The sequence below is a fragment of the Salvelinus alpinus genome, chromosome 6 (genome assembly GCF_045679555.1).
Source record: "Salvelinus alpinus chromosome 6, SLU_Salpinus.1, whole genome shotgun sequence".
NCBI lineage: Eukaryota > Metazoa > Chordata > Actinopteri > Salmoniformes > Salmonidae > Salvelinus > Salvelinus alpinus.
Window position 1 is genome coordinate 31,350,222 of NC_092091.1, and position 15,993 is coordinate 31,366,214.

A 15,993-nucleotide genomic window follows, 5' to 3' on the forward strand; every position below is an offset into this window, starting at 1 on the left:
CCTGGGCACACCTAAGTAATGTCACGCACGTCTTCCTCCCTGGCGGGCTGACCGACCTACTTCGGGAGCCTCGGAGACAAGCATGTCTGTTTTAGTTTGTTTATCTGGGTGACTCCCACACTGATCCAGTGGATTTGAATGTCGTCATTGGGGTGCACTCATGGCTGATATAAAATCACACCCACACAGGCGCAGTGAGACCCAGGTGTCTCGGCTCTGTAACCATGCAGATGCGGTCAGTGCACAGTGGCAAACAGTGTTGGAGTCTGTCACAGTCCAGGTGTATTGATATTGTGTGAGCTGGGCTCTGAGCTGCTGATAATGGCAGTGTGCGTCCCTCGTTAGCTCCTACTGTATCTCACAGCCTGTCCTCTGGAGCCAGAAACACACAGCCCCTCCCTCCCATAAGCTCTTTCCTCCCTCCCAGTCCCTTCCCTTCTCACCACCAGGCAGACCAGAACATAAGCCCCTGCCTGCCTGTTATTAGTCTGCCCTGACACCCTCAGTCTGATAAGCTGATGAAGTCCAGCTGCTCTGGCCTCTGAGTTCTGTTTGTACAGACAAACAAAACCATTTTATTTGTTTTGCTTACGTAGCTGTGATTCGATGTGTTGCTTCAGGTGCAGAGACTCAGTCAAGGTCTTGGTAGACAGGACAGGGGTCAGGTCTAGTAAGGGGTTGCATAAGCTGGTGGAGTTCATAACGGGCTGACTCTACTGGTCTAGCTCAGGTCTGCCAAAATATGGGGGGGAAAACGAGCGTAGAGCAGCCAGTCCGTTGTCCCTGGCTCTCTCTAGCTCCGTGGCTCTAGAGCTCTGCCAGCATTCATCAGAGGAGAAGAAATGCTAGCTGTTCGATCTAAGCTGTGGGTGTTTTGGGAGAACACTGCACACAACACACTCCCATACTGGATTACACACACACAAACGTGCGCTTTCTCACAGAATGGTGAATGATGGACATAGCTGTGATGGTCTTTGAAAGGGGGAACAGATGCAGCATTTGTATACTGGTCCTTTGCCGAACTGCTTTGTTTGTCCACTGTAGAGATGTCCAAATACCAGCCAATGCAAACAACCGTTTAGCTGCCCACTGTTTCCTTTCTGTCCCCAAAGGCTGATGCCCACAGGTCTGAGGCCCGAAAGGCCAAGCTCAGGCCTAAAGGCCAGTGGTCTGAAACTGCCAGGATCAACCCACAACCTAAAGTCTTAACACTGGCCATTGGTCAAGGCCCATCAGGGCCCAATCACAGCCCATGTAAATTGACTGTGTAGTTTCAACTCTGTTGGTGTGTTCCTCTTGTCTAAACGCTGCTAATTCAGGTCCTGCGGTGCTGCTGTCTGCCTAGCAGATGATCCAGTCCTCTTTTAAACAATTAACCCTCCCAGTGCCACTACCACGGCCAAGGCCAAATCAGTCCAGTCTGACTCAGCAGGACAGGAACAGCTGGCTCTGCCTCAGTTTAACTGATTGACTTGACTGGAACAAAAGCCTACCGACAACCATGCTGCACCCGCTTCCTTCTAGGAGCTGAGCGGTAGTGGAGAGTTCTGAAGAGGCACTTAGTATTCAGCTCACACCGAGCGGCACTAGATACACCGATAACTATGACATTTCGTAAAGTAATCTCTGAGTTAGTCCCAATCTCACTTTATTTATTCTAAAGCCTCTGTCAGAGCTCATTCTCGATTAGGAGATTGAAGATTCCTATGTTCTCTCTTGCATTTTCCCCTGAATAGGCAGAAAACTCATGGATGGAAACATGAGATTTTAACGCTGACTTCCCTCTAAACTCTGTGGTTCCAGAGTGGGCCCAAAGGCTGACATCTGTGGGAGAAATGGTGAACGAGAGGGAGGCTGAGCAGAAAACAAGCCCTTCAGAGAGGGGAGATGTGAACTTGAGAGAGGAGTTAATGTGCGGATGTTGAGCCTCTCGGGGCCGCTCTTAAAGCCTGCTCCTCTACTCACCAAACACAAAATCCCAGCCTCCTCTCCTTCAGCCTGGAGCAGCACGACGCAGCCCGTTTAACATGCCTCAGCCAGAGCAAGATGGACTGGGAGAAGAGGAAAATAGACAGATAAAAGTGGAGGAGTTTTTGATTCATTGCTTTTAGTGACTGCATGGTCTTTGCGTGGCCAAACTGGCCCAGTGGAAGATCCCTGGTGAATTACTGGGAGAACTTGTAGTGTACTGCTCTTGCGCGCCTCACTGCAGGCAGGGATATAAAGTGAACAGATTTCTGTTTGCTTGTCCTTCTGGCTCCCCCAGCTGTTTCTGCTACATTATATTAGTCCTGGCCAACAAGCCTGCTGGGGCCCCGTCTCAACGTGTCGCTGTGTGTTTCTGGCTCCTGTTGGAGTGGAGGTTCTGTCAGAAGCATCACCATCACACTGACACTCCTTTCTCAGTGTCTCTTCTCGCCCCCCCCCCCCCCCCCACCTTCCTCTACTCCCGCTCTTCTGTCTTTTGATCATGCTTCCTCCCTCCCCCTCTTTCTCCTGTGTAATGTGAGTGGGCTCTTTCCTATGAGAGAGAGTCTTTAAGCCCACTCAGTGTATGAACTGGCACAGGCATAGAGGGTTCTGTTCTCAGTTCTGCTGCTTTAGCCAGACAGACCATGTGATTCCCCCAGCCACCCAGAACCAGCCTCCACCGCTGGAATGGGGCCAACCAGCCAGGTAAAGGCTAGACACGCACATGCACTCACACGGTCCATGCACACGCGTGCTCATGTAAGATGGCAACTTCACTACAATGCATCGCACCTACACACACACACACACACACACACACACACACACACACACACACAGAGCCGCTCACAGCTTTATCAAAACCGTATGGTCTTCCATAAACCCAGACCCCCTTCTTGGCAAACTGGTTTCTTTTTGATGACTAATCTGTAGCTTACTACTAAATGCTCCTGCCTCAGCAACGTCTTAGTTGTACTTCCTTGTGTTGAATTTTTTTATGGATTTTTTCCCCCCTCTCTTAAAGTGAATTCTGAATGTAGCCTAGTCCCTGGTTTAGACCTGCACATGGCTGCCTCATGGGCCCTTGCTTTGTCCAGACTCCAGGAGAAAAAGCCAAGGACTGCAATTCCCAGGAGCCCTCACACTGCAGCCCAGTGAACAGGCCGTAAAGGGAAAATTTGTTTGGGTCATCGAGTGGCTACTCCTGAGGTGTGTGTTTATAACTGACACTCAGGGGAAGGGAAGCAATGGCTCTTTGTATGTGCATTAGTCTGGATGAGAAAGACCTTTAGTAACCTGACCTAGGGATGAGGTTTGGGCGGTATCCCGGGATTTACGGTATTGCTGGTGTAGCACACAAGGGGGTGGCAAAAAATGCAAGGTAAGCCCATTGGGCCTCTATTACCAGAATACCCCCAAATTACACAAGTAATAGCGAACTCGCATAGACGATAGCTGAATGCTAACTAACAAAAATGAACATATACTAATTGCAAAGACCGACAACTCCAGCTAATAAAGTAGTACAGGCATAGCTAGTAGCTACTGAATGTCATTTTTCGGTGAGTGTGGACATTTACAAGCGAAAGTGTGAGATTTTTCAGTTGCACAAAGTTGTGATTCATGCTTTTCTGACGGAAGAGCAGCATGTGTACACGGAGGGGAGAGGAGGAAGAACAGAGGGGAAAAACGTTAGTGGGAAGCACAGGGAAAAAATAACTCATCCAGAGCTCTTTAGCTTCTCAAACATGGCAGAAAGCCGGTATAAGATATCTGTTGGCAAACATTTAATAGTAATGGCATACAAGTATGACTTCATCACCTCATATGCACAACAGAGACTCGTGGACTCACCAGCTCCCGCTTTCTCCCGTTGTGCTATTTACAAACACTGGCTTAACTGTTCTGGGGAACTACGGTAAGCTTCATAATGTGAAGAACGCAATCTGCTTCATATCTTAACATGTTGCACAAGTTGACTGCATATATTAACTTAAAAAGTAACTACAAATATTCACATTTTTGGAAAAACCTACTAGGATAGCAGGAGGAACCGGAAGATCGTTAGTGCAGTACACCGAGCCAGTAGTAGAGTTGAGGACTAGTGAGATGTTCTGTTCATGTGTGAGCCAGACCTCCATCTGTTCACTCCTCTATGGTGTGTTACTGTAGCTTTTACCCCTCTAGAGAAGGTGATAGTCCATTAACTTCAGCACTGCCCTACGCCCCTCCCCTGGCCCCACCAGGCCCCCCAGGAACTGCATACCCCTCTGACTTTGAATGACTCTCTTTCATAAGATTCACTACATTGTAAAGAGGCCCATAAATAGCCCTCAAAAAGGCTTGCTGAGACGAGTTGCCATAGAAACCAGTGGTTGGAAGTTAGTCTTTGTCTTGGTTCCGTGCAGGGGCAGTAGGAGCAGTAACGCTAGCTAGCTGCTCAATGAACAGACCTGTTTGAGGTCATCTGAGAGCGCTGGAGGTAGACTCCGATCTGTCTGGCTTCCTGAGGTAACCTTTACAGGACTCGGATAACCTTTTAGAGGACTCAGACAGGACGAGTAAGTCTATTTATGGCTAAGACTTACTAGCCCTCTATCAGAGTCCTGTTTAACGGATCACCCACTCATCTTTTCTCCTGATCCGTGCTTTCTCCATGTGTCCGGACTGATCTGCTCATTCTTACCTCCGATTAGAGACATCAAACGTTCAACCTGCTGCACATACCCTATGGACCATCCAGTCTAGAGTGCCTGGTTAAATTGTGCTTGGGAGCATTTTTTTTAATTAAAAAAAAAAGTGGTTAAACTAGTGAGATATCTGATTATTGAACAATTCTTACCTTCATTTAGGATAGGAAATTAAGCTATTTAATTGTTTTGCCATATCTAATTCATGTATATTCCGCTGCTTTCATGATGTGTACAGTATGTGCTACTACATTACACAAGCTGGTGTTTTGACCACATTGAATTGGGGGGAATTAAACATCGTTTTTACCTCCGATTGGGTGATGTTAGTATAAAAGTCTAGTCAACAAGATGACATGATCATTTGCTTAAACAGAGCAATATCTTTATTTTGGTACTGTTGATTTTGTCATCCACGCTGGAGGTTGCAGGACTTAGAATGCAATTGTCATTTTCTTTCTCAAATGGCACCGATAATTCGGGGGAGAGGGATAAAAGTTGCTGGCCACACCAATACATGGACATGACAGTCAAACTATCACTTAAATAACAGTGACAACCAACCGTTGTCACTAGGGATCTAACGATCCACCGATACGCATCGGTCCCCAGTTCGAATGTTTAAGATATGAGTGTATCGGTCCGCAGGAGCCCAAACCGCTCCAAATGTAGCATGCATCTGTCAGAAAATCTATTAAGTCCCAAATCGCCAGTTCACAAATGTCTTACTCATTACTTTCTTTCTACCTTCTGAAAATATCAAATTTTGTGACAACTGTGTCCTCTCCTTCAGTGTGGAACTAAGCATGTCACTGATCTACAAGTAATTTTGCATGCCGAGCAACCCCAGTATTAGTAGCATAGTCAAACTGCGAGTTGTGTGCCGCCTCACGCGCTGACCAATGAGAGGAAGGCCTGTTCCTGATCGGGCACATCTGGTTGTCACCTTCAGCATTCGAATGTTTGAAGTGTCCTGCGCAATATTAGGCTTTACTAGTTGAGTGACAACCAATGTAATTTGCTAGGCAATCATTTTTTTCTTCAAATGCGCTGTTGAAAATGGTGTTTTCCAGGTTTAAAAGTAGCCTTAGCTAGCGCTGGAGACCAACTCTCATCTGGCTATAACTTACATGCTGATCAGGGCTTACGCACGCAACTCAATGTTAGGAAGGTGTTCCTAATGTTTGGTATACTCGGTGTATAGTCATTGGCTATGTCATACACTACATGACAAAGTATGTGGACACCTGCTCGTCCAACGTCTCATTCAAAAATCACGGGCATTAATATGGAGTTGGTGCCCCCCCCTTTGCTGCTACAACAGCCTCCACTCTTCTGGGAAGGCTTTCCACTAGATGTTGGAACATTGCTGTGGGGACTTACTTTCATTCAGCCACGAGCGTTAGTGAGGTCGGTCGCTGATGTTGGGCGATTAGGCCCGGCTCGCAGTCGGCATAACAATTCATCCCAAAGATGTTCGATGGGGTTGAGGTCAGGGCTCTGTGCAGGCCACTCAAGTTCTTCCATAGCGATCTCGACAAACCATTTCTGTATGGACCTCGCTTTGTGCACGGGGGATTGTCATGCTGAAACAAAGGGCCTTCCCTAAACAGTTGCCACAAAGTTGGAAGCACAGAATCATCTCGAATGTCACACTGTTGACATTTCCCTAAGGGGCCTAGCCCAATCCATGAAAACCAGCCCCAGGTCATTATTCCTCCACCAAACTTTACAGTTGGCACTATGGTAGCGTTCTCCTGACATCCCCCAAAGCCAGATTCGTCTGTCGAAGTGCCAGATGGTGAAGCATTACATTTACGGCGTTGGAGACCCACTGAATATAAATTAAACACTTTTAAATGCAGATGGCTGTCTTCTACAAATCGTCCACTAACCAGTGACGCACACATTATTTCCAGATTCCGTGTGGTTTTTGAGCTGTGTTAGTATTAACAGGATGCGCAACCTCATCTCCCCCTCTCACGCAATTGATTTCTGTGTGATAATCGATAGGAGTGATTGACAAACGTATTGCATTTCTCTTTTGGTGACCCACTTATCAAAATGCAATATTCCAAAATGTTGCTGACTGTGTTCTGCAGGTTGTCTTCTAACCAGTGACGTGAAGGACCCCCCCCCCCCCCCCTTCCCCCCCTAATATTTGAGTGATTTGAGTGTTTTCAGAAAGTATTCACACCCCTTGACTTTTTCCACGTTTTGCTGTTATAGCCTGAATTTAAAGTTGATTACATTTAGATGCTGTGACACTGGCCTACACACAATAACCCATAATGTCAAAGTGGAATTTGTTGTTTTTAGATTTCTTTTTACAAATGAATTAAAAATGAAAATCGGGGATGTCTTGAGTCAATAAGTATTCAACCCCTTTGTTATGGCAAGGAGTAAAACATTTCTTAAGTTGCATGGACCCAGTCTGCAATAATAGTGTTTAAGATAAAAAAAAATATGACTACTATCTATGTACCCCGCACATACAATTATCTTTAGTGTCCCTCAGTCGAGCAGTGAATTTCAAAGGGCAAGGGAGGTTTTTTTTTAGGATAAAAAGAAACGGAATAGAGCTAAGCACAGGCAAAGTCCTGGAGGAAAACCTGATTCAGTCTGCTTTCTGACACACTGGGAGACAAATTCATCTTTCAGCAGGACAATAACCTAAAACACAAGGCAAAATCTATATTGACTTAAATATGCTTGAAAATCTATGGCAAGACTTGAAAATGGCTGTCTAGCAATGAGCCACAACGAGCTTGAAGATTTTTTCCCCCTTTAAGAATAATGTGCAAATACTATACAGTCCAGGTGTTAGACTTACCCAGAAAGACTCACCGCTGTATTGCTGCCAGAGGTGCTTCTACAAAGTATTGATTTAGGAGTGTGAATACTTATGTAAATGAGATCTGTATTTCCTTTTCAATAAATGTGCAAAAATGTCTAAAACAAAGTTTTCACTTTTTCGTTATGGGGTATTGTGTGTGTAGACGGGTGAGACAAATTGAATTCAGACTGTAACACAACAAAATGTGGAACAAGTGAAGGGGTATGAATACTTTCTGAAGGCACCGTCTCAAATATTATTTTACCATATCAAAATATATTTTGGCATATAGTGTACTATATCTGCAGGTTAGCGTTTTTTGTCATGGTGAGATTCATTTATTGAAATAGCAGACATCACAACTGGTTCACCTTGCCGACTCTGACGAGCTCAAATGAACCACATTAACCCCCAATTGAAGTATTCATTAGGTCCTAAACTATGGATTTCAAATGACTGGGAATACAGATACAGTGCATTAGGAAAGTATTCAGACCCCTTGACTTTTCAACATTTTGTTACGGGCGGCCACTGTGTTCTTGGGGACCTTCAGTGCTGCAGACATTTTTTGGTACCCTACCCTTCCCCAGATCTGTGCCTCGACACAATCCTGTCTCAGAGCTCTACGGACAATTCCTTCAACCTTATGACTTGGTTTTTGCTCTGACATGCACTGTCAACTGTGGGACCTTATATAGACAGGTGTGTGTGCCTTTCCAAATCATGTCCAATCAATTGAATTTACCAGAGGTGGACTCCAATGAAGTTGTAGAAACATCTCAAAGATGATTAATGGAAACAGGATGCACCTGAGCTCAAGTCGCATAGCAAAGGGTCTGAATACTTAAGGTATATTTGTTTTGTATTTTTTTATAAATTCAAAAAAATTCAAACTGTTTTTGCTTTGTTGTTATGGGGTAATGTGTTTAGATTGATTTAGAAAAATGTTTATTTAATCCATTTTAGAATAAGGCTGTAACGTAACAAAGTTTTGAAAAGTCAAGGGGTCTGAATACTTTCCCAAATGCACTGTATGTGTCTGTTGGTCACACACTTTTTTTTTTTTTAAGTAGGAGTGTGGATTAGAAAACCAGTCTGTATCTGGTGTAACCACCATTTGCCTCGCGCGATTGTCCCAGCACAAGGTGCACCTGTGTAATGATCATTCTGTTTAATCAGCTTTTTCATATGCCACACCTGTCAGGTGGATTATCTTGGCAAAGGAGAGATGCTCACTAACAGGGATATAAACAAACATTTTAGAGAAGCTTTTTGTGCATATGAAAAATTCCTCAGATCTTTTAGCTCATGAAACATGGGAACAACACTTTACATGTTGCGTTTTATAATTTTGTTCAATGTTGTTAATTATTTCCTTGACCTTCCTTAGTCCTTTCCCTGCTTATGATCCACAATCAGAAGACCCCCCCCCCCCCCCCAGGATTGTATGTACAGAGAGGGCGCAGAGAGAGAAGGCAGGGAACAGGGAAGGCTGCGCTCTCCCAGTGGTCATAAACGAGACCATTAGGAAGCAATTTAAAGTAATGGCACTTTAATGAAAACAAGATGGCTACTGCCTGTAGAATTCCACACTTTCACATTGTGTCACTCCCTTCCTGTGTGCTTTCTCAACTCTAGGGGAGACTCATCAGTAAATGGTGACATGTTAACTGAAGACCGAATGCCACGTGCTGGTTGGAGAAAGATACTGTTTTGTCCAGGAATGTCTGGGATCTTTCTGGCTCCGGGGGGGGGCTGACAAAGACCGAGCCCAGGGGCGAAAGACATGGCTGGAAGAAGAACACCTCTACAGTCCTCAATCCTCCCAAACTGGAGACTGGAGTTTTCTTTGGCAAAGGGTTTTTTGTCTACGATCTGCGTAGACCTCACTTCCCAAAAGGCACCTGTAGTCAAAGGACTGTGTGTCCGATGGCCATCTATGGCAGTTGCTTACTGTTACTTGGTAGAGTAGCTGTGTGATGAGCAGCAGACATTTTCTTCATAATCTACTACAGTAAATATAAATCATGGCATGTATACAGCCTATGATTGCTTAGTTAAAATGGCAGATTGTTTTTCTAGTGCTGCTGTTGTCAGTGGTGGTTAGGGTTAGTCTAGTCCACAGGCAATGACCTAAGCTTACCCCTGTCTGTCTTTCTGCGTGTGTCTTTATGCATATAGTGTTTTGTGTAGTTGTCTGTTTGCTCGCTGGTTGTTGACATCTGGCTATGCTTTGGAGCAGAACAGTGTTGTAATTCTGTAATGATTCGATGCTGTGGAAGTGAATACTATTACAGCCAAATCCACATAGCACTCCACTCAGGTCTAATTGCATTATCTTTGATGAAGGTAGGATTACACACACCATCTGATGCCAGACAATATTGCCTTTCACCAGGGTTCCCCAACTGGCGGCCCGTGGGCCAAATCTGGCTTGCGGGTGACTTCTATTTGGGCCCCCCCCAAGTTTTGAGCAAAAAAAAGTTACTCTACTGCCAATGTTTGTCAATGGAGATTGCATGGCGGTGTGCTCGAATGTATATACCTGTCAGCAACGGGTGTGGCTGAAATGTCCAAATCCACTCATTTGAACGGGTGTCCACATGCTTTTGTGTATATATAGTGTATATGTGATCATATACAAATGTAAGCAAGGTTTGAAATTATTGTTTTAGTCAAATATGATATCTGTTTGGACTTCTTGCGGTCAATTTGCAGTTATTTGTAATTATGTTCCAGCCCCTGACCATCTGCTCAAAGAATCTTCCCGCGGCTGAATCTATTGATGATCCCTGCCCTCACACGCAGCCTGTTACTGCTGCTCTTGCACATGCACGCACACAAACACATTTTCTGCAAATTAGAGAGTGCATAGTTGTGGATCGAAATAGTGTGTTTGTGTAGTCGGCCTCTCTCATGTGTGATGTGGAAGTATGTTCAACCGTAGTCCTCACACCACCACACACTCAGTAGGTCTGTGATGGTGTACTGTCAAATCATGTGCTTAAATCTATAACCAGGGCAGAAGTGATTAGTTGTGGCCTATAGTCAGATTCTCATTAGAGGTGCAGTGGTGAGATAAAGCTCCCTGCTCGGCTCTGTCTGATACAGAGTTATGCTGATGAATGATGACTTCCATTAAACATTTCATTCAGAGCAGCTGTTAATGTGGGCGGGAGAGGGGGGAGAGGTAGAGGGAGGGAGGGGACTAGAGCGAAAGTTTACCCTCTTCCCTTGGCTGTATTTAAAGCCTTAGTATCTATTGATTTCCATCTCATTGCTCTCCCTGGGAAGGGAGCCCCAGCCACCTCAACACACAGGTATCAAGGCTTTATCTGTGGGAGCGGAGAGGCTGAGGAGCAGGGAAGATGTTCCCTGACGCAGTCTGTTCTGTCTGCCTCTCTCCGGATGGGGGTGAAAAGCCATAAGAGATTGTACCATTTGTGTGGGGGATGCTCTCCCTCTTTTATAAACAAGAGGGCATTGGCATAAACTGGTACATTGTGAAACCCAGTCGTACAGTGACTAACACAGTCATGGCGGGAGGGCTGGCGGCCAGTTGTTTGGACTGGACTGAAGCCTGGATTAGACTCCTTCATGTTGGTCCAGTTCAGACACATTAGCATAGTTTCCATGGTTGCAAAACGGAAACGACCCCCCCCCACCATCCTTTTTCCATCTCATTCATGCAGACCAACTCTTCCATTCAGAAGCCCCCTCCGTCTCTTCAACCCCCCCCCCCCCCCGCCCGACCCCCACTCTACGCTATCTCTCAAACTGGGGTGGAACAGGGAAATGTAAATCTGCTGACGGCTCCTCTTGTGTGAGGCAAATCGAGTTGAGAGGGAGAGAGTCTGTGACTGCGTGTGTGTGGAAAGCACTACTGGACTGCAGAGAACTGGGTTTGTGAGGAGAGTAAAGTCAATACTCAATACACTGACTGTAGTTGGTGTGTACTGACCATTGTTGAGTTTAAAGGGCCCTACACACCCTATGCAAACAGAGCGTCGTATACGGTCCGTTCCAACATTTTAGCCACACAAAGGTACACAGAAAGCGCCGCTCAGTCACTGAGTTTGCGTACGGTGTGTAGCGAGCTTAAGGGTGGTTAACGAACAGCCATGTCATGAAAATGAGGCGACCTGAATGTGCCAACAGTCTGAATGTACACAGTTTTATATCAGTTTGTCCTTTTTCTTCGTCCTTTTCTCCTCTCCCTCTTCTGCACAACATGCAGTGTTATTTTTAAACGAGTAGCAGCGCTTTTAATGTTAATGTGCATTTACATCTGGGGGGCTGCCTGCCCCCCTCTTCTCTCTCCCCCGGACCCCCCTTAGCCCTGACCATCCTGTGCAGCGTGTGATTGGCTGTGAGGTCCAGGCAAGACGGAGCCCAGGTCTAAGCAGGGCTGTGTGATTGTGCGCGGGCGGGGTTATGTCTCCCTGGCTCAGCATCACAGCTCTGTGTTCTGTACTCTCGTTCTCGTCTCAGCCGCGAAACACTTCATTAGCCTTTAACAAGACCACAGTGCCTGCCTGCGCCAAACTCTACTTTCACCTCTCTCTCGTTCTCTCGTTCTCTCTCTCTCGCTCTCTCTCTCTCTCCCTCTCTCCCTCCCTCTCTCCCAGACCCTCTTTCTATCACCCATTTCTCTTTCTCTTTACCTTTGACTGTATCTTTCTCCGTTCTCTCTTTAATGCCTAGTTTCTTTCCTGTCAGTGTTTGGATCCAGGCACTGTTGGTAGTGATTGTGATTCTGAGCACTTCTAAAGGCCTCTAACAGGGTACAGGGAGGGATAGGAAGGGGGTAGAGGATTTTTGGATGGGTGCCCTCCTCTTGGACAGCCATCCTGAATGGGGCTCATTGATCCCCCTGGTCCCCCCTCTGTGTTCTCACCCCTGAATGGTCCTTTCAGGGCTCCGGACTAGCAGGTCGAGACCACCAAGCCTTCCTGTGTAAGAGAACTGGGCCAGGCCCAGGGCGTTTAGACTGCTGCATTACACATACACACACAGCCAGCCAGCCACAAACACCCAAGCTCACCACAGTCTCACTCTGATCCTGTACTACAACCGACTTTCTCACTTAAAGGGGCCCTAACAAGACACATTCAGTGTCTCTCGCGCGTGCGCGCACACACACACACACACTCAGACAGATGCAGGTTTTGTTAACTGCATTCCCAAAACAAGGAGTATTCTTATCTATTGCTTCTTCTTTCTTCCTGCTCCTATAGCAAGTAGGCCTTCCTTTGGTTCCCATAGTATCTGGTGTCTGTTTTGGGCCAAGCTTCTTTTAGGTACATCGTTTGAGTCTCTTTCTCGGTTAGAGAGAAACTGAGAGGTGAATGCCGGTGAGAGCGGTGACTGAGGCCCTCTCTGACTTGGAGGAAGCCGATGATTCACCTGAGGGAGGGATGATAGGCTAGTGGTGAGTGAGGGCGTCGCGGTCTGTCTGAAAGTGTTCCTCTGCTCAAGTCAGGATGGTTTATTCCTGATTCCCTCGTGTGTGTGTGTGTGAGTGACCCATCACTACTACCCCTCACTGTGCTCTCTACTACCCCTCACTGTGCTCTTGTCCCTAGTGGCTCTGGTCTTCAGTTACACCTCTCTGGGTTTTGAAAAATGTATGTGCTTCTGAGTGGTGCTCCATCAGTCCTGATATTTTGGGTCTAGCCTGAACTCTCGTTCTCTCTCTCCCTCTACAGGGTGTACCCCAGCTACCCTGTGCCAAGGCCCTGTACAACTACGATGGCAAGGAACCTGGGGACCTCAAGTTCGGTAAGGGTGACGTCATCATCCTGCGACGTCAGGTGGATGAGAATTGGTACCACGGGGAGATTGGCGGAGTCCACGGTTTCTTCCCCACCAACTTTGTCCAGATCATCAAGCCACTGCCGCAGCCCCCGCCACAGTGCAAGGCCCTCTATGACTTTGAGCTCAAAGACAAGGAGGCAGACAAGGATTGCCTGCCCTTTACTAAGGTGAGTTATAGACAACTTTACTAGTGTTGCACGGTATACTAGTATCACGGTACCAAAGTGTAATACTACTTATGATACCAACATTTTAGAATACTGTAGTACCGTTTTCATATAGTACTACCAACTTTTTCGGCCCTACCAATCTAAAGAAACCCACTAGCGCCTGTTATAAAATGTTTCTAAAGTCAGTTGTTTAAGTTCAGATACATTTTTGAAGCAACAGCAACTAGTCTCTTGTCTGCACCGGTCCAATGTGCAGTTCACTTTCATGCGCATATCACATGTGGCAGATGTGATCAGCCAGCGACATCCTCTACCAGCCCTCACCCACCTGCTTCTCTCAGCATCCCCTACCAGCCCTCACCCACCTGCTTCTCTCAGCATCCTCTACCAGCCCTCACCCACCTGCTTCTCTCAGCATCCTCTACCAGCCCTCACCCACCTGCTTCTCTCAGCATCCTCTACCAGCCCTCACCCACCTGCTTCTCTCAGCATCCTCTACCAGCCCTCACCCACCTGCTTCTCTCAGCATCCTCTACCAGCCCTCACCCACCTGCTTCTCTCAGCATCCTCTACCAGCCCTCACCCACCTGCTTCTCTCAGCATCCTCTACCAGCCCTCACCCACCTGCTTCTCTCAGCATCCTCTACCAGCCCTCACCCACCTGCTTCTCTCAGCATCCTCTACCAGCCCTCACCCACCTGCTTCTCTCAGCATCCTCTACCAGCCCTCACCCACCTGCTTCTCTCAGCATCCTCTACCAGCCCTCACCCACCTGCTTCTCTCAGCATCCTCTACCAGCCCTCACCCACCTGCTTCTCTCAGCATCCTCTACCAGCCCTCACCCACCTGCTTCTCTCAGCATCCTCTACCAGCCCTCACCCACCTGCTTCTCTCAGCATCCTCTACCAGCCCTCACCCACCTGCTTCTCTCAGCATCCTCTACCAGCCCTCACCCACCTGCTTCTCTCAGCATCCTCTACCAGCGCATCTATTCCTCCATCAGTTTTGTAAATATAATATAGCCTTGATGATGAGTGGGGATGGAGAGAGACCCTGATCAGTCTTCTGTTACATGTGATACATTGGAGCAGTGCACAGAGCAAGCAAAGTTGATACATTGTATATCATTTCATCCCTGATATAACCAAGAGCACAGGCCAGTCTGAGTATAGGCTTTGCAAGTTCGCTGCCATGCAGCAATGCCAGAGAAGAAAAACAGCTTTGCAACAGCATGGAAAAAGGCATAGAAAATGTAAAATGGTATGAAAGAAATGTTGACTCATATAACCGGAGCTAACGTTTATTCTTCCTGCACGATTTTGCGCGCATTTGATATAATTTCACAAACCATGTCGCGAGACATTTTTAAACCAATCCCTGACTGCTAATTATTGGTTTGATAACACACAATTTTCAGTTATGTTACCAAGCTAGCTAACAACCTGGTAACTTCACAGTAGATCTAGGCAAATTTGATTGGCACAGGAAGAAAGGAAAAGGGTCTGCTACTCACAAGATGTTTATTCAAAGTTAGGATTCATATAGGCCTAACTATATCAAAAACCTATATTTTTCTGGTGCACCTTACATTCTGTTTGGTGCCTAACATTTTTTAAAGTTGGGAGCAGTGTGTGTTTGTGAGTGTGCTTATGAGTGGTGTGTGTGCTTATGAGAGAGAGAAAGAGAGCGAGGGAGTGTGAGTGTGTGAACTGATGAGTAGGTTTCATGCAGTGTTTTCCCCTTACTGACACAATGACATGCAGATCATTATGCATGTATATTCCTTCCTCCAGCAAATCACAGGTAGACCTTTGCAAATATGAGAAATTAGCCATTCTATGTTATACATTGAACAGTGTGACGTTATGTTCAGTATGTGTTTTATTGAGTAGAAGTGTGAACATCAGTCACAGATTGGTTGTGTAGCACATGAGCATAACATTCCCCCCCTCCCGATACTACTTGGTATCGTGATACTTGGCCTCGCATCGTTTGTAAAATGTGGGTATCGTGACGACACTAGACTTTACAGACGTACCACATAGGACATAGTAGCAAGAGTTTTAATTACAACGTATACTGTTTTTTTCTAAGCTGTCATTTTCCTGTTTTTGGAGCGTCTAACCGCTCAACTGTTGATTGTAAAAGCTCTGTGGCTTAACCCTGACCACACTGAGTGAGTTCGTGGCGGTCTTTGTGGACGTGTCCTGCTGATGCAATACATTTTCCCTCCTAGTGTAGAGGACCAGTTATCCACGCTCACACTGCACCTACTGTACAATTGCTAAGCGGGTTGGAACAAATTATTTTCCAATCGAAAACAGAACCCAAAAAAATTTCATTCCACTGTTCTAACCAGAAAAATAAAGTTCTGAACCGGTTCAAACACCCAAAAATTACCGGTTTATATTGTTCCTTTTTAAACCTCAAATACATTTCTTAAAAAAAAAACATTTTTACATTTAGTTTGACATTAAATGGCTTCACCAATCAGTGCGGATACAGC

At 46.1% G+C, this 15,993-nt stretch overlaps 1 protein-coding gene across 2 annotated transcripts in view; it reads left to right on the forward strand.

Annotated features, from left to right (window-relative positions):
• Positions 1 to 15,993, forward strand: part of LOC139578532 (E3 ubiquitin-protein ligase SH3RF1-like) — a 51,950-nt gene that overhangs the window by 16,558 nt on the left and 19,399 nt on the right. For both annotated transcript variants that reach the window (XR_011675570.1, XM_071406250.1), the window contains exon 3: positions 13,209 to 13,484. Coding sequence is in view for 1 of the 2 variants with exons in the window: in XM_071406250.1 (XP_071262351.1) it covers positions 13,209 to 13,484 (276 nt within the window). In the remaining variant the exon portion in view is untranslated. The remainder of the gene's footprint in view (positions 1 to 13,208; positions 13,485 to 15,993) is intronic.